Here is a 24830-nt window from a genome sequence, read left to right on the forward strand (position 1 = left end):
CCTGGTGCAATGGATGATTCAATCCTACCCATCATACATTTCTGAGCATGTTAAAAAAACGAATCTCTCGGCCAGCTCTATAAAAGGTGATGATTTTTTTTTTTAATAAATGCATACTAAATGCTCCCTCCAGCTGCTAGAGGGCAGCATTAATTTTGTGGTTAGTTGGTTCGGGGTTTAGCTGCATTTATTCTATAGTTAAAATAAACCAGTTAGTATATCCAATGCCAAAAACGAAAATCTTTTTCGCCATTCTTTGTGAATAAATGTGTTGTTATCCGTTGATTCGTGAATATAATATATAGGATAGGTTACTAACGTAGGCTGAATGATAAAGCACAATACGGTGTACATAAGTATAAATATATATATATATATATATATATATATATATATATATATATATATATATATATATATATATATATACATACACTTTACTATATTTTCAAGACCATATTAATTTATGCCATTATTAATTCATATACACGATTTTACAAACAGAAAGACCGTAGTATGCAATTGGTTTCAGACTGATCGTGATGTTTTTGTGATGGGTACATTTTTAAATGGCATATCTGGAATCCCAAGAGTTTAAGCTTTCCAATGATATGTGGCATAGCATATTTCAGTGACTGGTGACATCGTGCCTGAGATGCGTATTTGCTTCTCAACCGTCGGACGGCCTGTCGGTGGGAAGTTGGAACGTTAAGGGCCTTATGTAAGGAAAATATACGACAAAAGACCATTTTTGGGGTGTGCGCTTTATAATCCAGTCCGTTTTATAGAAATTACGGTAATATTTGTGGTTACTGACGCTAGGATATCTATACATATGTATGGTTGTTTGTCTGTTACTGTTTTGGTTCACCAAACCTTTTGTTTAGGTTACTTACCTTTATCCAGTGACAGTTCAGCACCAGAGGGGTACTGGTGCAAGGGTTCCGTTTTGAGATGGTGTTGCGGGTCATTACCGACCATTTGCTGGTTCATTCTGTGTAGGAGAGGTAAAATTTTCCTTTGCAGTACACTTGTGACATTCCCTCTCGGTTGTGCCTGACACAACCGAATCAAGCCATATTCTTTGTACCAGAAGGTACCGCACAAAACTTCCTGAAAATCAAATGCAAAAAAAAAAAGTTTTAGTTATCCTGCTTTTACGAAGTTAACACTTTGTTATCTTTGGTCCCTCCTCCAGGGTTGGTGCTGACCTGAGCGGTGTCACCGCACAACTTAGAAAGGTTCCTGGCAAAATGCTGCTTAATGAGTGCAAGGTCCAATTTGGAGTATCTGGAAGAACATTGCTCCCAAATTTCTCCCAGTCTTGGCTCCCTGTCCTACTGTGACAAATTGAACACAAAAGGCTGTTAGGACTTTAAATTGTGGGGCAAAAACTCCATTAAAAACAGTCCGGACCATGGGAAAGACATTATCCGTCCACTCTTCTTCTTTTTGTGAGCTCCATTTGTCATGGTCTTGTTGCAGTTGCTCCATGCTCAAGTCTATCATGTTGAGGTTGGAAACCAACTCGGTGTACCAGAGGCAATATTCATCCCACTCCTCTTCATCCACTTTTCAAACGTGAACAACAATGGATGCAGGGCTTTAAACAAACAAGTATTTTGTCCCTATGCATATTTTGTAGAACAAACTGAACTCGTTCAAAATTGACTGAAGGTGATCTTGTCAACTTTCTTTAATTAATAACTCCCCATATTATATTAACACGAATATCCTTTTGAAAGATTCAATTGGATAAGGTGGCACACTTTCACTAATTTGCCCCCAATAATTTTGACGGGAATAGCTGTCAAGCATCATCTTACCCAGGCTGAGGATGTTTAATACATGTGGAGGAAGGATCATTGCCAAGGTGGTCTGTTGGGACACTCTCCTCTGGGTCTCGGCCTGGGCTGAGTCATACGTTGCAGAGGCTGCTTCCCTCAGCGACCTTGATGACCATTGGACCTGCTTTTAAAAATGGGACCAATAAAAGTAGGAATACAGTTGAATTTAATCCAAGGCTTCAGAAGGAAGCAAAAAACATTCATTCAATTATCCATTTATCCAGCCTTCCGCACAGCTATCATCTATTTATCCTCGGATACACTATCATTCCATCTATCATTTTGTTTGTCTATCCATCCATTCTCTCATCCATTTGTGCATCAATCCATATTTTCATGGAGACAACCAACCTACCTACCTACAATCCATCCATCTGTCTATCCGCACATCCATCTGTTCACCCATGGATATAACCATCAATTAATCTATCCATTCATCCATCTATATGTCCATCTGTACATCCATCTATTCATCCTTCAATTAATTCATCCATTCATCTATGGATACACACATGAATCCATGCATATGTCCACCCATCCATCTGTCCATCTATCCATCAATCCATTTATCCAAACATTCTCTCATCCATCCTTCCATTCATCCATCTCTGCATCTATTTATCCGCTCATAAGTGGAAATAACCATAACTCAATATGTCCAACTATCCACTTGTTTATCCTTCCATCCATCTATCCAGCTTTTGGTCTGTTCATCATACATCCTTCATCCATAAGGGCATTCTCTCATCGATTCATCCATCCATCTGTGTGTTAATCCATCTGTTCACCATTGAGACAACCATTAAATCCATCGATACATTCATTTATTTATGAGTCAAGGTTGGCTGTTCATCCGTTCAGCTAGTCAGCCAGTCCTCCATCTAGCCCTTGATTCATTCATCCATTCGTCCATCCATCTGAGTGTCTATCCATCCGTTTATGTATGGATCCGCGCTTCCATGGATCCATCCATCATCCATCCATCCATCCAAGCATGTATCTGTCCTAGCTCTAAAAACACCCTCAAACCTCGTCATGGCAGCTATCTTCCATCATTTTGAGAAAACACTGGAACACAGCCGATTCTAAGTCAGAGAGAATGTCTTCCTCCTGCCGCATCTGATGCTCCCAGTAGGCATTTCGTGTGTACCTTTCCCTCTCCAGAGCATCTAACTAATTTCACAATAAAGAACATTTACCAGAAAAACACATAAGCTATCTTAATGTGCATGAAATGCTCTCCTTCATGAATTCCTTGCCCCCCAACTCCCGTCCACCTGCATGCTGTCGGTTTGATTTGCCGCGGCGAGCCAGTAGGAGGCTGTGACAGGTACAATTATGTTGGTGAGGATGTCCAGCCTGACACCCACCACTGGACCCAACATAGCAGTTACAGGGTCGACTGCCTGAGAGCCATAACGGATTGCCACTGTACCTGCAGAAGAGAATCATGCATGCAGATTTGTCTTGTCTTGTTGTACTTCTTCTTACCATTGCCATCAGGATCCTCCATGGTCCCTGCCAGCCCAATTGTTTTTCCTGATGTGAGGTCAGTTTGGCATCCCAATACTGGCACATTGAGCCCAGATCCCATTGGGTCAGGGTAGTCCATTCCCAGCAAGGCAGGCACAGGCATGTCTGAGCCTGATAGAGCCATGTCACCTGGGGTCAAAAGCAGTTCCATTAAGGATCCAGGACAATTGTTGGTATATTATTGTGATGAAAGTGTGCATTTGTTCTCTTTGCCAATGCTGGATTGAATTATATTACCACTGCTGGTGAAATACATGTGTGTATAAATATATGTATATGTGTACAAAGATTTTCTTTCTGTTACAAAAATATTATTTGCTGCATATACTGTGGGGCAGCACGGCGGTGCATTGGTTAGCGCGTGTGCTGCACAGTTCTGAGGTCATGAGATCGCACCTCCTGTGTCGAGTTTGCATGTTCTTCCCGCGCTTGCGTGGGTTTCCTTCGGGCGCTACGGTTTCCTCCCACAATCCAAAGACATGCATTTTAGGTTAATTGTCCGGTTCAAATTGTCCCTAGGTTTCAATGAGCGAATGAGCTGTCTGTCTCTGTGTTCCCTGAGACTGGCTGGCAACCAGTTCAGGTGTCCCCTGCCCACTGCCCACTGCCCGAAAATAGCTGGGATGGTCTCCCCGCGAACCTACTGAGGATAAGCGGTGCAGATAATGGATGGATGCATGGATGTATATAGGTTGCCTGTGAGCAGTAAAAACTTACACACCTGCTAAAAAAGTGGCAGGAAATTTAATTCAATTTAATCTTCTTTAAGTTTTGTATATATAAGAAAATGGTTGGGATTTAATACATTTTCTTCGTCCCACTCCCTTTCAGGCATTCTGTTGGATTTAGGTTACATTTAAATGTGTAAACAAAGAATATAACTGCCTGAAATGAATAAATTCATGAAATGAAATGCATTTTGAACGGGAAGCGATAAGACAGAAAATAAAATAGCAATTTTTGTACAGCTCTGTAGATGCACTATCAATTCCTGTCCCTCTCTCACCCAAAGAGCCTCCATGATGTAAGCCATCTGTGATGTCCAGTAGGATCTCCAACCTGGTCTGGAGCTGCAGCTGGCAATGCTGACTCTTCTTCCAGTGCAGATGGAGCTCCTCTGCCATCGCACTAACTTGTTCACCTCCTTGATGGAGCTGCGGGGACAATTCTGCACCACACTCCTCACATGTGGTTCTTAGGAGCTCAACTATATTGAACATGACTGCCAGAACCTGGAAAAAGTCAGTGTATTGCTATGGTTTCTTTTGCTTCATTTCATCACGTTTGGCAGTATTGAAAGGGTATCAGGTAGTTTTATGACTCTTGACTGCCATCTATGGACTTTGCCGTAATTGCAGAATTTGTGTCAACCTTCTTCTTTATACTGAATTCATTTGGGCAATGGAAGAACATGCATGATCTGATCTATCTTTAATTAGAAAACAGACACCTTGTTGTTTAGAAGAGTCTGGTATCCTCCTGCGTGAGGCACCAGCTGTCCGGCTCGGATGCTGGCACCTCCTACTCTTGCCATTAGCCCACTGAGAGGTTCCATAAAGGGCTCACCCAGCAAGACTCCCCCTACTTGCAAAACAACTCCTACACAAAAAGCAGCTGAGATCATAACTTTAATTCAAATGTTTGGAAATGAGTCGTGAGAAGATTTTGGTGTTTTTATGAGAATGACACCCTTAAAATATGGTCTCACTTACCTGTCATCGGATCTAGACTGACGCCAACAGTCAATACAACATTTCCAGTCCGAGGGTTGAGCATCGGAGAGCCGACCTGGACAGGTTGCATTAAACGGGTAAAGGGGCAAATATGTGTCTTTCCCAGAGGATACACATGTCCAGTTTGCGGATGGATGGTAACAGCAAGAATTGGTACTGGGACACCAGTGTCTGGGTCAGCAATGGGGGCACCAAGGTACAATTTTTGACCAGGTCGGAAGCCCCAAAGGCCCCTAGGTAGATGTTGCTGGGTGTGGCAGGAGGTTGGATATGGAATGAAAGGAATAAGAGGACTTTCCCATTTTCTCTTGTCTCCTTGTTTGGGTATAAGGACAGAGAAAGTGGCATCAGAGCAGTGATAAGTATGTGTTTGTTTTATGAAACTTTTATAGTGGTGGCTTGCAGATTTTCAACAACAACAAAATAAATAAAGAAAATGCTCAATGCATTTAGCTCATTTTAGGTATTAGATTTATTATTTTATAATATTTATTTCTCTTTTTTGTAGTTTTTTTATTTGGCACTATCTTAACATCCATTTCTGGTAAAATAAAAAAATATATCACTTAGGAGAACACTATCGGGATATGCCAGATATTACTGTTGTTTTTTTTCTTATTTTACAAAGAATAATTCTCAAACTAGAATCAAAATTTGCACTGTCCTGCTACACACATGAATACCAACAATTCATCATGCAACTATGATCTTATCAAGTGTTTTTCTTAGTTTTCCATACAGTGACTTTGACGGTCCTAAAAAGTGGTTGTTTTAAATATTATAGTTATTATTATTATTAAAATAGCAATAATAGGGATTATTACTACTACTGATACTAATAACAACAATAATAAAAAACACACACATACAAATATCTGTAAAGTTGTATGATTGTTTTTAAGATTTTGGAAAGTGTAACATAAGGAAAATAATACCTAAAATAACACAAATGGCCTGCAAGTAATCACATTGATCTCTCACAAGAGTTGCTGGCCAGTATATGGGCATATTATTTAAATGCATGCACCTATCTTGCTAAAATAAGACAAAATGTAAAGAAATGTGTGATATTTATGAAAAAAATATTTTGCTCCTTGGCCAACTTATTAAAATGTTCGGTTTTTAGTCCTTCTCAATGTTTCTTAATGTTTTTTAATGATTTTTTTTTTTTTTTTTTTTCCTGCCGTCATGTAGGTTTCGGATCAGAGGATGTTGCGAGAGTGGTATGTGCAGCCTTTTGAAAACATTTGTGATTGTGTGCTATATAAAGAAGTATGACTTTAAAATAATAAATACCCGCAAATGAATCAGTGGTGAACACCAAAGTTGAGCTTTCCGGGTCATAGGCGACATTTCCAGCAATGGGGAGAAGGTGGCCAGTCTGTGGATGCAGGCAGAAATCGGGAGGAACTGCCATGGTGTGGCCGCTGCTCAGCAACATTTGGCTGTGAGCATTTGGTATAAAGAGACCGGTAACGTCATCATAATGAACTGGGCAGCAGTCTCTCAATGCCCCATCAGAACCTAAAAGAGGAACCATCACAAGCAAAACATATTTTTTTATCCGTGTGCAAAGAACTCTGAGGGGCATTTCAGGAAAACTAGAAAAAGGATAAAGCCAAGCTATGTTTGTTACTTTGGCTTAGCCTCAATTTGGTTGCATGAACGCATTTATTTAGCCCTGCTCAGTTAGTAGGGTTATGTATACTCTACAGCTAGCCTGCTCTTGATGAGGCTAACAATCGGGATAAAATAATCCCCAGAGATACAGCTTTCACTTCGACTGTAAATCTTGTGAAAATTTAATGGGTTTAATGGCATTTTAATTGTCTTTCTTAAGAAGTTGCAATTATTTCATTTTATTTTCATTAAAATTGTCTGCATTTATATAGCACTTTTCAAGTCACTGAAGACCTCCCCAAGCACTTTACAATGTGCTTCACACTTACCCATTCACAAACGCACTCACACATTGACAGCGGCGTCAATGCAAGGAGACTAACTGCATATAGAAGGCACCAGGGTTTCAGTGTCTTGCCCAAGGACATTTTGACATTTAACCCGGAGGAACCGGGGAATCAATCCTGCGATTTATCTGTCCCAAGATGAGCGCTCTATCTCCTAAGCTACTGAGCTAATTGTAGAATTATATCAAATTCACACGCTAACGTTTTAAGATCTATATACATCTGCCCGTAATATGATTGGGTAGCTACTTCCTAGTTTGATTCAAAATGATGACAAATTAGCTGATAGGATTGATCATTTTTGGGACTTTAATGGCGAAATATTTTACTTGAATTCAAACACAGAACAAGGGGGCTTTCAGGATGTGAGAGGAGATCGTCACCACTGTTGAACTGAAGCCTAAAGGACGGGCGATGCACCATACTTGCAACTTGGTCTATTAATCTGATTTTTACCCTCGCATATCTGTGTCGTAATAATTGCTTTATTATTTTCTCACATACAGATTATTGCCTTTAAATTGTAATATAGCTTTTTAAAATCGTTTTACTTCGTGTATAAATCTTTGAGAACAATTGAATGCCTTTATTGGACTTTTTCTGGTGGAAAGGCCCCATCTCACCCAGACCTTTACTCCAGGAGCCCCCCAGTAAATTGAGTATTAGACCTGAATTAAGCTAAAATGTGCCGGCTAGACGAGATCAAGCTGCGATTATTCAACTACCCCGGAAGGGTCTCATGGAGTGGTTGTTACTGCACTATACACCTTTACCAACAGATAGCAGTATTCCGTCACTCACCAAAGATGTTGTCTTTGCTCAGCACAGCGCTTGTAACAGGACAGAGCAGCTTGGCCCCTGTGCCTTCCCCCAAGAGTCCCCAGGACCCCTGGCGCTGGCATTCTGCTGACACCAGCATGCTCATCTCACCCACCAGGATCCTCAAACGCTGGATCAAACTGCGGAAAAACACCTTCATCAATGAGATTTCAGCAGAGTGACTGTTTAGTTGAAAATACTTCTGATGACGCTGTCCAAAAGACGTCTGGTGGATCTTGCCCAGTATTCTGATGCATTCTCGCACTTGAGCTGTGAACACACTGTGGACCTTCTGCTGGGCCTGCTGCTCCCGCCTCAAGACCTGGAGGACAGCGAGAGGAAAACAGCTTACATTCAGTCGCTACATACACCGTAGTTTTCAGATCATTGGTGAATCTGAAAACCAAAAAGTTGTACATGCTCCTTATAACCCGGTCCACCTTGTACAACTCAAAAAACATCTATACAGTACTAATATGTGTGTGTTCATATATCAGGGTTTACGATTAATGTAAAAACATCGCTGACTGTAATCACAAATTATCTTAAGCAATGGGAATCGAACCCGGGTCGCACTGCTAATTTAAGATTATACATCCAATAGCCATTCGAATTTATGTAATTATCACACTATTTCTACTTAAGGTTTGCAGAAACGGATGTCAGAGTATGGGAAAAAAAAGACATTTCATCTTAAAAATCATTAAAAAAAACAAAGTTTGAGTCATCATGAGATATATCAAAGCGTTGTTTTCCTCGTAATGCTTTTTTTCAGTTATAGATATCTTTGAGACGAATTTCTGTTTTTCTATTCTGAATAGTTGTTTCGGGCAATGTAAAGTTACTGCGATAAAGAGATAAAGATTTGGCTTTTTATGTGTTATCAGTATCACTAGTAGTCAATGGTTAAGTTTTGGTATCTTCACCACTGTGACCCGAGTTCGATTCCTGTTGCATGCAACGTTTTGGGACATTTTTCTACTGAACAATCAGTACAATAACATACAGTATACTATAACTGTAGGTTATCCACAAATAAATACATTAGCTTTCAGTGGGGTTTTGATTCCATGTGCTAACATATAAAAATACAGTGAAGAAAATAAGTATTTGAACACCCTGCTATTTTGTTATTTCTCCCACTTAGAAATCATGGTGGGGTCTGAAACTTTCATTGTAGGTGCATGTCCACTGTGAGTGAGATAAACGGGGGAAAAAAAATCCAGAACTCTAAATGAATGATTTTTTTAACAATTTATTTGTGTGATATAGCTGCAAATAAGTTTGGACAACTGAGAAAATGAATGTTAATATTTGGTACAGTAGCCTTTGTTTGCAATTACAGATGTCAAACTTTTTCTGTAGTCTTTCACCAGGTTTGCACACACTGCAGGAGGGATGTTGGTCGACTCCTCCACACAGATCTTCTCTAGATCAGTCAGGTTTCTGGGCTGTCGCTGAGAAACATGGAGTTTGAGCTCCCTCTACAGATTTTCGATTGGGTTCAGGTCTGGAAACTGGCTGGGCTATGCTAGAACCTTGATATGCTTCTTACGTAGCCACTCCTTGGTTTTCCTGGCTGTGTGCTCCGGGTTGTTGTCGTGTTGGAAGACCCATCCATGACCCATCTTCAATGCTCTGACTGAGGGAAGGGAGTTGTTCCACAAAATCTCACAATACACGGCCCCAGTCACCCTCTCTTTAATGCAGTGCACTTGTCCTCTCCCATGTGCATAAACACACCCCCAAAGCATGGTGCTACCACCCCCATGCTTCACAGTGAGGATGATTTCTTCAGATTGTACTCTTCATTCTTCTTCCTCCAAACGTGCTTAGTGGAATTATGACCAAAAAGTTCTAATTTGGTCTCATCTGACCACAAAACTTTCTCCCATGACTCCTCTGTATAATCGAAATGGTCATATGCAAACTTGGCCCATGTGCTGGTTTAAGCAGGGGAACATTTCACACCGTGCATGATTTCAAATCATGAAGTCTTCGTGTATTACCTACAGTAACCTTGGAAAGGGTGGTCCCAGCTCTTTTGCAGGATCAGTGAGACCCCACGAGGTGATATCTTGCATGGGGCTCCACTCCTATTGAAATTGAACGTTTTGTTTAGCTTCTTCCACGTTCTTATGATTCTGCCAACAGTGGACCTTTTTTCACCAAGCTGCTTGGCAATTGATCCGTAGCCCTTTCCAGCCTTGTGGAGGTGTACAACTTTTTCTCTGGTGTCTTTAGACAGCTCTTTGGTCTTTGCCATGTTACAAGTTCAAGTCTTATTGATTGCATGGGGTGGACAGGTGTCTTTATGCAGCTAAAGACCTCAAACAGGTGCATCTGATTCAGGATGATACATGGAGTGTAGGTGGACTTCTGAAAGGCGGACTAACAGGTCTTTCAGGGTCAGAATTCTAAATGATTTGCAGGTGTTCAAATACTTATTTGCAGCTTTATCACACAAAAAATATTGTGAAAAAAATCATGCATTGTGATTTTTGGTTATTTCTCTTTAGTTTATCTCTCTCACAGTAGACATGCACCTACGATGAAAATTTCAGACCCCTCTATAATTTCTCAGTGGGAGAAATAGCAAAATAGCTGTGTGTTCAAATACTTATAGTCTTCACTGTATCTGTCTAGAGACAATTTGGGGGGGAGATGCGCCTAAAAGTGCTAAAAATTCTGTAATTTTGAGGTCCACATGGGTCGGTCAGTAAAACCTGAAGCTGATTGTGGAGCAAGGTCCGCAAGTGTGTCGCCAAAGACCTCCTGCGGACAACTTCCTTCTCCACTTCTCTCCTCGTCTCGTGGTAAACGTCTTCTGTGCTCTCCTCGTCCGCCAGGCAAGGGTGGAGTAGCTGCATTTTCTCAGAAACACTCTGGTAAAGCTCTTTCACCTACAATTTCAATTAAACCACGTTTAAAAGGATGCAAATTAATGAAAGGGAAAATATGTTCAGTGTTGGGACTAACAAGTTACAAAGGGACGCGTCAACGAGTACTCTAAAGCTTTATTACTATATATTGCTGTAATTACGTGGTGCGCTAGAGACACTCCATATTTGTTCGGATCATGAGTTATAGTATCCTCTGATTAATAGATACTCCTGCATTACTCACGTTGTCACACACAACCCTCGATCTACCAACCACACATATCGTAGGTTGGGCATGTTTATAGTTACCCACAAAGTACAGCTAAATCCAGGCATGGTGAGGGTGCTCTGTTTCTCCTCATGGAAACTATTCTTCCTATACTATAAACTCGCATCCAACTGTAAGATAAAATACTAAAATTAGAGTGTCAGCCTTTAAGTGTACAATTAGTTGTCTCTCACCAGTAGTGAATGGTAGGCAGGGTGTGGGATGGGGGGCATGGCTTATAGATGAACTCAAACCGATGTAAAACCAATTGGGCAAACGTGAGCACAGAATTTACAGTAAAAAGTGCTGAATTTCAGTCTTATTATTTTCTTAAATTATTTTCGCAATACACCATGCCTGGGGACAAAGGAAAACGTCTGTCTTATGCAGCTGACTTCAAGTTAAAAGTGATAAAGGTGAAACTAGCAACCTGGAAGCGGCAAAAGAGTTTGGTTTATCGGAAAATATCAGATGATGGGGAAAAGGATACGATACTGGAAATTGCACCTAAGGCCAAAAATGTGAACAGGGGATAAAAACATGGATGGTACCCAGAAATGGAAAAGGAGAAATTAGAGAGGTTTGAAGCCCATAGACAAAATGGATATGACGTGTCTCTCCTACGTGTTTTTGTTTGCAAGTTCTTGAGATTGCGCAAACAAAGAAATCAGGAAGGTTTACTGCTTTCACGTGTTGCTGTGTAAGTTTTCTTCTAATACTTGTATTACATGGCAATTTTAAAGCAATTTTTGAGGCTCGGCTTATATGCAAGTATGTACAATAATTTTTGACAAGATAGTTACTTTTCAAGTAACCCACGACTTTTTATTGTCAGTAATCTATGGGTAACTAAATCGTTGTTTTAATAGAAGTAGCTGTTAACTGAAACTATTCAATGTTTTTCAGTAAGGCGTGCAACAACCATGACTATGATATACATAATTAATGATATATGAATAAATAGATAGGATGAATCGCACACCTCAGTGGTGAGCTGGCCTAGTCGAGCAGTGACGGCCAGGCTGTGTTTGAGCAGCAAGTTGTAGAAGGTGCTGCTGCTGAAGGCCTCCAGATCTACTTGGTGCTCGTAATCCCAGAATTCTTCCAATGGTTCTGCTACTGGGACAAACACAAAGAGAGCTACTAAACTCAAGGTGACTAAAAACAATATAGCAAGTTTCTGTGCAGACCTGAATTGCTACACTTAACTCATTCACTGATAGAATCACTAAATATTGTATGATCTTTGACATCTGTAGTCCTCAGTGTCAGCCTAGCTCAAATGTACAGAATATTTGAATTCTATACCTGTATTTGGCAGCCAATGAGTTAATAAACAGATTATGACAATAATCCATTATCATACCCAGAAAATGTACTTCCTGTGAAGCTTCAGAGAAGTACATGTTCGGTCTCCTAGCCTATTAACTCATTCAATGCCAGACATTTCTCTCAAATAGGAAGTGCGGTTGCCAGCCAATTTTTGCCGTTTTTACTCATTTTGGAAAGGGCTACGAAAAAAAAAATTCTGTAGCAATATAGACATAGGACATACCAAAAGAAAGCATGAATGTTTATCATTCATTCGAAAAAATATAGAATGTCTCTAGCCTTTAACATTACTAAACAACAGTTGACCATTGTTTCTCGAAAATACTCGTTTCCAAGAAAACTTCTGAGAAAAACAGCTACATGTGGATGAATACATTTCAAGTGAAACTTTCACTTCTGTGCTTTTTTTGCATTTGTGATACTGCCAATATCTAAACATTGCTTTCTGTCATCATTTGCCCATTGCCCTCACCTGCCCACTCGTTTAGCCCCAGCTGCTGCTTGTTGCCTGATTGGTTCCCCTCCTATTTAAACACATCACTCTCATTTACTCCTTGTCAGTCTGTCAGTGAACCTCCGCACATGCAAGGCAAGCACTTGTTGACTCTTGCTCCCGTCTGTTCCGTCCTGTCCTGTTGCCTGCTCATTTGTCCCTGGCTTCACGATCGTCTCCGGTTACCTGACTTGACTCTGTCCTCCGACCACGCTCCGATCTCCCATCCCGGCTGCCAGACTTGTTTCCGTCCTCCGACCACGCGCCGATCTTCGTCCCGGCTACCGGACTTGTTTCCGTCCCCCGACCACACTCCAATATCCCGTCCCAGCTGCTCGATTTGTTTCTGTCCTGCGACCACGCTCCGATCTCGAGGCCTCCCTGCTTCTCCTGCCCAGCAAGGACCGGATCGCTGTTGTTTGTTTCCTTACGCCTGACTTCCTCGATTCCTCAATAAAACTTTGAGTGAAACGTTACGCGTTTGGGTCTACTGTCTGTTCTGGTTCTGACAGCTCTCCATAAACACAAGGGGTACTTTGCCTGGAAATTAAGTCACTCTGTCTCATCCTCTCCGGTATCTTGCTCTAGTCTCCAGTATCCGGTATCGATCCCGCCTGTCTCGTCCTGTCCGGTATCTTGCTCCAGTCTCCAGTATCCGGTATCGATCCCGTCTGTCTTGCCCTGTCTGATATCTTGCTCGCGTATCCAGTGTCTGGTATCGATTCCCTCTGTCCTGCCCTGTCCAGTATCTTGCTCGTGTATCCGGTATCAATTCCGTCGGTCCTGCCCTGTCCGTTATCTTGCTGTTGTGTCCAGTATCCGGTATCGATCCCGTCTGTTCCATTCTGTCCGGTATCTGCTCGTTTATCCTGTATCTGGTATTGATCCCGTCTGTCCTTTAATTTAATTTAATGCAGAAAATTAATTCAAAATTTGAATAAGAAAACTATATTATTATTATTCTATTATATTTTCATGTATTTTTTCCTTCTACAGTGAACGTCTAAGCTACTTAATTTTTTAACTTTTTTATAATAAACCTCATTCATGTCGAGCAACTCAGTATCTCACAACAAAATGTTAATTAACAATATATATGATATAACGAAACACATTCCTGTGCGGAGTTTGTATGTTCTCCCCGTGCTTGCGTGGGTTTCCTCCGGGCACTCCGGTTTCCTCCCACATTCCAAAAACATGCATTTCAGGTGAATTGGCCGGTCCAAATTGTCCCTAGGTGTGAATGAGCGAATGAGTTGTCTGTCCCTGTGTGCCCTGCGATTGGCTGGCAACCAGTTCAGGGTGTCCCCTGCCCACTGCCCGGAGATGGCTGGGATGGGCTCCAGCCCCCCCGCGACCCTAATGAGGATAAGCGGTACGGCTAATGAGATGAGAGATGAGATGTACAATATAACATGTTAAACTACATCAATAAACACGTTTAAAAAAAAATAGTGTGTAAGATTATTTTCCATTTTGTAAAGGAAAATACGACAGTTTGTAAGGGCATGGAGCCGTGGAGCTTGACAGGTATGAAATGGTGGCATCTTTCAGAGTCTCATCAAGGGTGGTCTACAACGTGCATGCCCACGGGTAAAAAACAGGAGCCTTTGAGCTGTGAATTTTTGGGTGGGAGTGACCAAAATGTCGAAGGTGCAATGCCAGGTCATTGACTGTCGGTATTATACTCATACATGAACAGTTCGTGTGTTTATTGCGGATGCACGTGGAGCAAAGGTTGCATAATGTGGAGGCCTTCAGGCATTTGTGTTTGGATTTGTGTGCCTGTGTCTGTGTACCTGCTTGAACGGAAGTCAGTCTGTTTGCGGCTTGGTGTTTTCTGTGAATTTTCATCCGCGAGATCACCCTTGAACCCTTCGATGCGTAATCATCCATGCGATAGGCCGTCTGCCGTGAGTAATAGCGCGCTCGGATTGGTTTCTTCTCAGGCCACCCATACTCTTGGAAAAGGATCTGAAACGTAAGTTGGAACACCTACCAAGAATAACATGCTTCTCTATTGAAAACTTGAGAGTTGTACGCACCAGGACAGTCACACATAGACAAAAGATGAGGGCAGCTCCAAATAAAAGTCCGCCTGTCACCAGCCAATCGGGACGAAGTAAGAGGTTTTTCCTCTTTCTGATCCCCACTCTGGTCATGTGACGGGGGGTCGGTGCGAAAAAGGGTCCCGGTTCGTAACACTGGCCCCCCGCACCCATTACTCGAACGTACTATTGAACGACAACAGTGAAGATCAGGCGCTACAGATCCCTTCAAAACAAGGACTAAAAGACTCAGAGACATTTTCTTCCCCAGGCCGATCACTACCCTAGACAAGCACACAAGATGAATACAAAATAATTTAAAGATATCTTTACTATGTATTGAGATATTTAATTGATATATTATTATTTTTGCGGTCTTTCATTGTTGTAAACCATTGTGTTGAATTGAAGTGAAACTTTTAGACATTTGGTACATTTCTTCATTTTAGTTAATTTTCTTAAACTGAACATTACATGCAATATTTGAGTAAGTTCTACCCTTATTCGGGATTTTTAATTAGGCACTTTTGATACAGTTACAAGTACTCAACTCAACAGCACTCAGCAATACTGACTGCAAATGCCGATACCATTAACACTTTCGATTCATAAAATTGTTTTGCAGTAGAACCATCAGGTAAAATTTTAAAAAAATAGTTTTCAGGGTCACTGTGGCAATGTAAACAATAACAACACATATCTCGGCAGTAGCTCAGGAGGTAGAGCGCTCGTCTTGGGATCAAGGGATCCCAGTTCGAATCCCGGTTTGTCCGTGTTACATATCGAAGTGTCCTTGGGTAAGACACTGAACCCCTAATACCCCCAATAAGAAGGTTAGCGTCTTACATGGCTGCAATACAAGGCCGCGATTGGGAAATGTGAAGCACACTGTAAAGCGCTTTGGGAAGTCATTGACTTGAAAAGCGCTATATAAATGCAGATCATTTCATTTGATTTCATCTCATCTTATACCCAGTTTTCGTACAATACGTTTGTGGTGACGGCTGCTGAGTCGGAAAACGTAAACTCCAGGCTGGCTAAAGACGATCGAAAAGAGGCTTGGAGGTGACCAGGATAGACTCAGCTCTTCTTTCAGTTTCCTCAGTGCACCCCAGTCAAATTCACTGTTGGTGTTGTACAGATTGTCCCTGACGAACAATTAAAGGAATCAATCAAGCTTGATTATTGTTTTTTTTTTTACCAGACTGGTTGGTTACTTACTTATCGTACTGAGGATAGTGCAAAGTGGAGACAGTGAACAACAGAACATCACCCAGGTGGAGACATGTTGTTGGGTTAAGAATTCCAAACAAACTTTCTTTTGATCGGGCCTTTTGATTGTTTCTGCTATGCCCATCTCTGCTGATATTTCCCTTTCTGTTCATGTCCCTCAGAAGGACAGAAGCTTCTCAAAAGAGAATAAAAAAGCATAAATCACAATGACAAAAATGTGTATTTATAAATATATACAATATGTACACTTATAGAGTGGATCGAAAATCGTTATTTTAAGTGATTTTTTTCCTAATCTCTGTAGAAAATATTTCTTAAAGGGACACTGTGTAATATTTGACCACTACATGTCACTGCTTTGTGCACTGCAGACGAAAAAGACTACCACAAAGCAGGGGCAGATTTAAGTTCAGAGCTTTGGGGGTGATAAACCCCAGATAATGGGTGGGAAAACTACGGCTCGTGTTTTTTTTTCATCCAGCCCGCCAGACAAGAATGGACCATATAATGACAATATATTCAATAATAATAATTATTATTATTATCATAACATATATATATATATATATATATATATATATATATATATATATATATATATATATATATATATATATATATATATATATATATATATATATATATATATATGTGTGTGTACATATTTTATATACAGTAGTGCATACGTGGTGGCACGGCTATGATTGACTGGTTAGTACGCTTATGCTTGTTGAATGTATGCTTTTTAAGTGGTGTGGTTCCTGTTGATTGGTGTAGTGCATGTGTGGTGCCATTGTTTAAGGGTAAAGGTGATAAGTATGAATGTAGCAATTTAAAAGCTATCAGTTTGTTGTCTGTGCTGGGTAAACTGTATGGAAGAGTCTTGATTAAGAGAGTGAGAGGAAGAGCAGATGAGGTGTTGATGGAGGAGCAGAGTGGTTTCAGGAAAGGAAGAGGATGTGTGGATCAGGTGTTTGCAGTAAGACAGGTGTGTCAGAAAGGTAAGAATGTTTGTTTGGCTTTCATGGACTTGGAAAAGGCGTATGACAGAGTCGATAAAGAGGCGTTGTGGCAGGTGATGGTAATGTATGGAGTGGGTTGAAAGTTGTTGGAAGCACTGAAGAGTTTTCATGTGAGCAGCGGAGCATGTGCAAGAGTAGGGAGTGAGACAAGTGAGTGGTTCCCTGTGTTTACTGGTGTGATTCAGGGGTGTGTGATGTCAACATGGCTTTTTAATGTGTACATGGATGGTGTGGTGAGATAGGTGAATGCCAGAGTATTTGGCAGAGATGTAGAGATGATGGATAACAGTGGAACGGTGTGGCAGTTAGGACAGTTGTTTTTGCAGATGACACAGCGCTTGTGGCTGATTCTGAGGAAAAATTGAGAAGTTTGGTAATGAAGTTTGGAAGATTGTGTGATAGGCGTAAGTTATGTGAGAATGTTTGGAAGCGTAAGGTGATGAAGTGTTCACGTGATGGAGTGGGCATGGCGTTGGAAATAGGGTTGAATGGACAGGTGCTGGAAGAAGTTGAAAGCTTTGGGTATTTGGGTTGTTATTTGGCTGCAGTTGGTGGAATGGACTGAGAGGTATTGCATAGAGTGAATCAAGGAAGCAAGGTTTTGTGCTCTGAGGAAAGTGATGAGTAACAAGAGTATGAGTATGGATGTTAAGAGAGGACAGTATAAGAGTGTGATTGTACCGACTGTGTTGTATGATGCTGAGACTTGGAGCCTGAATGCAGATTTGAGATGGAAATTAAATATTTTTGAGATGAAGTGTTTGAGGAGTGACAAGATTGGATAGATTGATGAAATTGTGAGAGACAGAATTGGAGTAGTATTGGAACTGAGCAAGCGTGTGGATAAGAGAGTACTGGCTTGGTTTGGACACATGGAGAGGATGGATGAGGAACGAATGTTGAAAAGGATCTACAGAACAGAAGTAAATGGAAGGAGACCAAGCGGCAGGCCGCGGTTGACGTAAATGGACGGTGTTGTGAGTGCACTGCAAGAAAGAGGTCTAAATATAGTGGAAGCTAGAGCTCTTGTTGGTGATAAGAATGAGTGGAGATGTGTTGTGATAGGATATTTGGACGTGTTCTAAGGGATGGGCAGGATACCTGTATGATGCGGCAGGGGTGAAGCAGTGAACGCTGTTGGGCCCTGTTATTGAACAGAAGAGTGTATTGTGTCACCCTGACCAGAGTGACATAGCCGTTTCCTTGTGTCCCGTTTCATCTGGAGGGACAAAAGCATGACCAACTTGGGTGCCGAGGTGCCTAAATTGTTTGGGCGTTTGGGCATTTGGGTTGGCCATGGTCAATTTTTTGTGTGTGTTTTTTGTTTTTTCCTTTTTCTTTTCTTTGTTTTTTGTGTATGCGTTTGTCTTGCTGTCGGTCACATCTCTTGAGGGTTATGACCAGGGTAGATAGACAGATAGATAGATTTGTGAATGTGTTTGTATTTGTATGTATGTATATATTTGTGTCCATATGTGAATATATATATGTTTTTGTGTATAGGTATGCATATAGGATATTATGAAATTATATGAATGTATATTGTATGAGTTTATATGCATGTATGTAACCTGTGTATATGTAGGTATGTATGTATGTATATATATTTATTTTCGGTTTTGTAATGGGGTTAGAGCTCATAAGCTACGCTTTTGCTCACTTCTTTCTGAATATGTATTATGTTTTCTCTTTCTTTGTTTTCTGGTTAATTTGGCGTCCTCATTTGTTTTTCTATCTTACATGTTTTTGTTTTGAGAAATTATTAGACAATAATAAGGAAGCCTTTCAGTACTTGTCGTGCATCTTCAGAAAAAAATGAGAACAACAGTGACCTAAATTACACTTTCAACTGAAGCCAGTCTCCAAGCACAACCTTGTAAATATTTTGTCTATTTATCCTGTCATTTGTTTATCTCATTTTCCAGTCTTTTGTATTTTTCTTGTTTATCCTGGAGGGCCATGTCAAATATTGTTGAAAACAATGTTCACTACATGATCAATGACAATAAAGACTATTTTATTCTATCCTATTCCACTCTACTCTACTCTACTCTACTCTACTCTACTCTACTCTACTCTACTCTACTCTACCCTATTCCACTCTACTCTATTCTACTCTACTCTACTCTACTCTACTCTACTCTACTCTACTCTACTCTACTCTACTCTACTCTACCCTACCCTACCCTACCCTACCCTACCCTACCCTACCCTACCCTACCCTACCCTACCCTACCCTACCCTACTCTACTCTACTCCGTTCTTTTCTATTATATTCTATTTGGTACTATTCTATTCAGTTCACATTAAAATATTTTTGTCAGGTCCAACCATGTTTGTCGGACGTCTCTCGCTCCTCTGTGAGCGATGAAATCAGTTGCAAGAGTTCCTCTGGAATTTCCTCACCAATGAGGCCAAAAAAGCCCGCTTCTGTATATCGAAAAAGAAAAAAGTGAGCAACATTAACCCAGAATAACAACAATTAGCAAATTTGTTTTCCAACCGCTTGTCTTCACAACATAGACACGACGTGAAGGGATTAAATGGTTGTCGCAGTGTAAGCTCCCAGGTGAGTCCCACACTTTGAAGAGTGTCTCCAGCACCGTACTTGAAAAACTCATCAGCTGCACAAAACACAAATGATATCAGTTGGCTTTCATCACACTGTAAACAATAAACTCTTACTTCTTAGTCAGGAATTTTTGCTCAGTTTAGAAGTTTATTTTTTGTTTAATTTCAAAAAAAAAAAAAAAAAAAAAAAAAAGTAGACCAAACATTAACAAAATAACAATAAAAAAAGTTTGGTAATTTAAAAGGTTTTTTTTGTTTTGTTTTGTTTTTTAATGACAAGATAAAATAAATATCTTCAAACACAACTGAACTTCAAGAATTTATGTTAGAACAAAACTGCAAAAGATCAAATACTACTTCATTTGCAGAAAATGCTACCTATTTTAATTATTATTCATCTTTTTTTTTTATAATAAACCTACCAAACATAAGGGTTAATAAAATATAGTGTAACATGAAAAAATTGCTTTCTCTAGCATTGGGGAGAATGTTTTGCTTATTTGAAGTATTGTTTTGTAATGTTGTCACGGTCCAGTCTCCGATATCCGGTATCGATCCCGTCTGTCTCGTACTGTCCAGTATCTTGCTCCAGTATCCAGTATCGATCCCGTTTGTCTCGTCCTGTCCAGTATCTTGCTCCAGTATCCGGTATCGATCCCGTCTGTCCCGTCCTGTCCGGTATCTTGCTCCAGTATCAAGTATCCGGTATCGATTCTGTCTGTCCTGCCCTGTCCGGCGTCTTGCTCGTGTATCCAGTATCCGGTGTCTCTCCTGTCTGTCCCGCCCTGTCCGTTGTCTACTCGTGTGTCCTGTATCTGGTGTCGATTACTCTTCAGCTATATTGGCTTGTTTTAAGGATGATATTTCTTATTTTATTAGATGAATAAGATAAAATGCCTTAAAATGAGACAAATAATTCTCCCCAAAAAATAAAAGTTCTGCCTAAAGGATTAGATTTTTGTTTTTCAGTATGATAAACATTCACCGCAAAAAACGTAGTACCCTTTGGCAGAAAACAAATCCTTATTTTAAGTGTAATTTTTGATTCAAGATAATTTGTACTTTAAATAATTGTTATCATTTGTATATGCTCGCTAATTTTGCACATTTTGGGTATTTTTTTCCATTCTTTTGTTCAAATAAGCTAAATTTTCTAGCATCTGCTAGGTACATTTTCTTATTCTTTTTTACAAGGAGGAACGTAAAATATCTTAAGACAAATTGAGATAGCTTAAAATAAGCAAAGTTTTCTGCCGATGGATTAAGACAATAGTTTCAATAGCCTTGAGAGAGGTGACATGCAGTCAGGGGAAACAAGTGGGTCTGTGCCTCACATGTCATCATGGAAATATTGAATTAAAAAAATATAAAATAAGTTAAATGGTTATATATATTTCAGTGTAAGCAGCACGGCGGCGCAGTGGTTAGCGCATGTGCGGCACAGTTCATGTCTTGGGAACCTCCTGCGTGGGTTCAAATCCAGCTCCAGACTTCCTGTGCGGAGTTTGTATGTTCTCCCCGTGCTTGCGTGGGTTTCCTCCGGGCACTCCGGTTTCCTCCCACATTCCAAAAACATGCATTTCAGGTGAATTGGCCGGTCCAAATTGTCCCTAGGTGCGAATGAGCGAGTGAGTTGTCTGTCCCTGTGTGCCCTGCGATTGGCTGGCAACCAGTTCATGGTGTCCCCTGCCCACTGCCCGATGATTGCTGGGATGGGCTCCAGCCCCCCCGCGACCCTGCTGAGGATAAGCGGTGCAGCTAATGAGATGAGATGAGATATTTCAGTGTTAAGTTCTTTCTTGTTTAACTTCACAATTTGGGGATTTTCTTTGCTGAATTTTCAAATTATATAATCAATCTTATTAATAGTCATGTCAAGTCAAGTCATGTTTATTTGTATAGCCCATAGTTACAAGGAGTCTCAAAGGACTGCACAGAACACAGACTAGTGTAAACTACTGACTATTACAACACACTCCCCTAAATCATCCTTTAGTGTCACTCAACTGGTAATGCAAGTGAACGTCACTGAATTTTGGGGTCCAGCAAAGTTTGACTATTTTTCTTCACTGGCTCATTTTCTAGCCACTCATGTGAACTACTTAGCTGCAGGCTAAAACTTGCCTTGATTATTATCTTCAGCTGTTCCTGCTCCATCCTTCAGTGTCACTAAATTTTCACAACTGGTCATGTGCAGATTGCTAAATTCCCTGACTGAATTCTGCTTTGGCCTTGATGTCTTTTACCAGCCTCTTAGTAGAATTAGAATTAAAATGAAAACTATAAGTCTTTATTGTCATTTATGACTACACAGTAGTAAACATTGGTCCAAATAATTAGACATGGCACTCCAGGATAAACACTTAACAAGGAAAAATAAGATTAAAAGAATATGCAAAAATGTGAACAAGGTAGTGCTTGATGACTAGCCAAAGTGCATTGTAACAATAGAGCAATTAAAAACAGTGCAATATTAATTATCAGCAACAAAGTTCCAACATTTGATAAAAAAGTATGAATACCTATTTTTCTAAACATATGTTTTTCACAATCATATGGACTTGTTTAGGGGGGTTTCAGCCCTGGGAGGAAATTAGTAGCTCTCCCCCATCTGCTAAACTTAGCCGCGTACACGAGCTCTGAGCAACTCCAGCTCTTCACTCTAATCAGATGCTCGTTCTGTCTTTTTTTTTTGTGTGTTATCATTGTCGGGGATGACACCAGGATTTATGTCCCCTTGCTGGCTGAAATCCATCTTTGCCCATGCCCCAAAAAATATGAGGGTTCACGGTTCATGGGTCAAGGATCCCTTAACCGCTAGGCCCTCTTCCATTTAGTATGTAACATATTGTTGTGCTGAGCGTTTACAAATGCAGGGCGAGGCACGCGAATCTCTTGCCTAATGGCAAAGAGCAAAAGTGAGAGGAAGGATTCTAATTTGGCGCACACCTCAAACTATAGACTTAGTGATAGTATTAGCAAGCTAACAGCAAGTCAAGCAAACCAGTATGTTTTTTCACGATGCATGGACCTTTTTTCATAATGGAGGATTACCTAACTATTAATGCGCATAGACTTCAATTATAAGTTAAGCTAAAACAGTAAAACTTGTGTCTGTAGTATAGTTTATATATTCCTTTCTTGCTCTGCCAATCAATGATGAATAAGATGTAGGTTAATTTTTTGGTAAATCTGACTGCCTCACTTGACATGAACCTCCCCACATGTCAAAGGTTGAGAGAATTGTCTTCACTTATAATTGTGATTGTTGTCAAGTCTTCTCTCACCCGTCCATCAGAACCCACAACCAGTTCCAATCCTCCATTGGACTTGCACTGAAGTTTCAACTCGGTTGCAGGTCTTTTTCTACATAGACCCCCACAAGCAGTTCTTCCAGGGGGCTCTGTGCACACACAAAAACCCAGCTCTCCATCGTAACCTTCATAGTCTTCCACTGAGGGACACACCTGCCCAAGAGATAGCAAAGATCATTCAGATTAGATTAAAAACGGGAAAAAAGGTCATCAGTTGTGTATAGGGTTCACTGTGGAACTGGGTAATAGGTTATTTACACTGCGTGGGTGATGGTGACACAAATCAAGCAATGAGTGAAACATGAAAAGTCATGTAGGGTATCGGGTTCAGTGTTAGCATGAAGCACTGTCATAGAAATTGGGTGTCATTGCATGACCTCGGTCCTGCAGTGAAGTGACCACTCGTGGGGGTCCAGACAGTCTCCACCTTGAGTTCGTGTTTTTTCATCCCTGCAGATGTCATACACTTTGTGTATACACATGGCTTCACTGTTTCCAGGTTGATAGTCAAGGGTACAATGGCACTGCCCGTCACTTTTCTGTGGAAAAGTGGAAAAGTCAACGGGGGGATATTACCTAACTGGAATACAATTCAAAACGGTTTTGTAACATAACTTTTTACCCATAACACACAACTCACAGTATTTGAGTTCACCCTCATCCTTCGTGTGTAATATATTTCACTAATACCTTGTGCATAACGTGGAGCCAACCACTGTTTGTGCTACTGTATTTGCTTCATAAAAATAATTATATTTATTCATGTCGTTGTTATTGATAAACACGTTGTTACCAGAGCAGTAAAGTTGACGTGCTTTAAAAACTGAGATAAGCGCTACATTGAAGCAATAGATTTTTATTATTTGCTGTGGGTATTTTTGTCAATTTGATATTTGTGTTTGTCTGTGTCAGAGTTTACTATATGAGGCAAAGATGAAACGTTATGAAAAATCGCTGTTGCTTTGATGCATTTTCTTCTGTTGAACAAACCTATTCCGAAACATTTTGAGTTTCATAGTTTAATTTATTTTTTCTAGTTTAGTTGAGCTTGGTTCAGTTAATTTTATCTTAACCTAGTTTAGCCTATCTTATTTTAGCTCAGTTCAGTTCAATGTGACTTTGCTGTGTTTATCTTAGCCGGTTGTTAAACAGGAGCATGTTCTCAGGGTTATTGAAATGAAATGAAATGAAATGATCTGCATTTATATAGCGCTTTTCAAGTCAATGACTTCCCAAAGCGCTTTACAGTGTGCTTCACATTTCCCAATAGCGGCCGTGCAGCCATGTAAGGCGCTAACCTGCTTATTGGGGGCATTAGGGGTTCAGTGTCTTGCCCAAGGACACTTCGACATGTAACACGGAGGAGCCGGGATTCGAACCTGCGATCTCATGATCCCCAGACGAGCGCTCTACCTCCTGAACTATTGCCGCCCCATTATTCATATTTTTTGTATTTGTCCTAGTTTTATGTTCATATGGGAGGTCTGCGAAAACTATTTTCCCCCTGTCTGTCTGTCTGTCTGTCTGTCCCTTTAAATTTGAATTTCTGTATGTGTGAACACTTACATAGTCCACAATAGTCTGAGCCTTGATCTATATTCTCAAAAATTTTTGTAGCAGCATGGTATCTATTCTGTGAGATCCTTTCCTAAATTCATATTTAGATTAGTCTATACACGTAATCCAAACCCCATCTAAAAAATTCAGTCAAATCTACTTTTCCACGAGTGTAACACAGATCCAGGAAACAAGAACCTGCTATGCAGAA

General features: G+C 40.4%; 1 protein-coding gene across 1 annotated transcript in view; it reads right to left on the reverse strand.

Annotated features, from left to right (window-relative positions):
• Positions 1-24830, reverse strand: part of LOC148357918 (uncharacterized) — a 40653-nt gene that overhangs the window by 10962 nt on the left and 4861 nt on the right. Inside the window, exons 3-25 of the mRNA XM_088346127.1 lie at positions 23440-23601; positions 23036-23215; positions 19681-19801; positions 19509-19607; positions 16144-16330; positions 15908-16070; positions 14920-15108; positions 14674-14848; positions 12032-12162; positions 10626-10802; positions 8100-8221; positions 7882-8039; positions 6410-6637; positions 5093-5428; positions 4831-4979; positions 4387-4612; positions 3339-3509; positions 3125-3282; positions 2877-3020; positions 1827-1968; positions 1417-1571; positions 1212-1337; positions 897-1113 (exon numbers count right to left, since the gene is read on the reverse strand). Of these exons, the coding sequence (XP_088202253.1) occupies positions 897-1113; positions 1212-1337; positions 1417-1571; positions 1827-1968; positions 2877-3020; positions 3125-3282; positions 3339-3509; positions 4387-4612; positions 4831-4979; positions 5093-5428; positions 6410-6637; positions 7882-8039; positions 8100-8221; positions 10626-10802; positions 12032-12162; positions 14674-14848; positions 14920-15108; positions 15908-16070; positions 16144-16330; positions 19509-19607; positions 19681-19801; positions 23036-23215; positions 23440-23601 (3916 nt within the window). The remainder of the gene's footprint in view (positions 1-896; positions 1114-1211; positions 1338-1416; positions 1572-1826; positions 1969-2876; positions 3021-3124; positions 3283-3338; positions 3510-4386; positions 4613-4830; positions 4980-5092; positions 5429-6409; positions 6638-7881; positions 8040-8099; positions 8222-10625; positions 10803-12031; positions 12163-14673; positions 14849-14919; positions 15109-15907; positions 16071-16143; positions 16331-19508; positions 19608-19680; positions 19802-23035; positions 23216-23439; positions 23602-24830) is intronic.

The sequence above is a fragment of the Urocampus carinirostris genome, chromosome 10 (assembly GCF_059441175.1).
Source record: "Urocampus carinirostris isolate Australia breed hairy pipefish chromosome 10, RoL_Ucar_1.0, whole genome shotgun sequence".
In the NCBI taxonomy this organism is placed as follows: Eukaryota; Metazoa; Chordata; class Actinopteri; order Syngnathiformes; family Syngnathidae; genus Urocampus; species Urocampus carinirostris.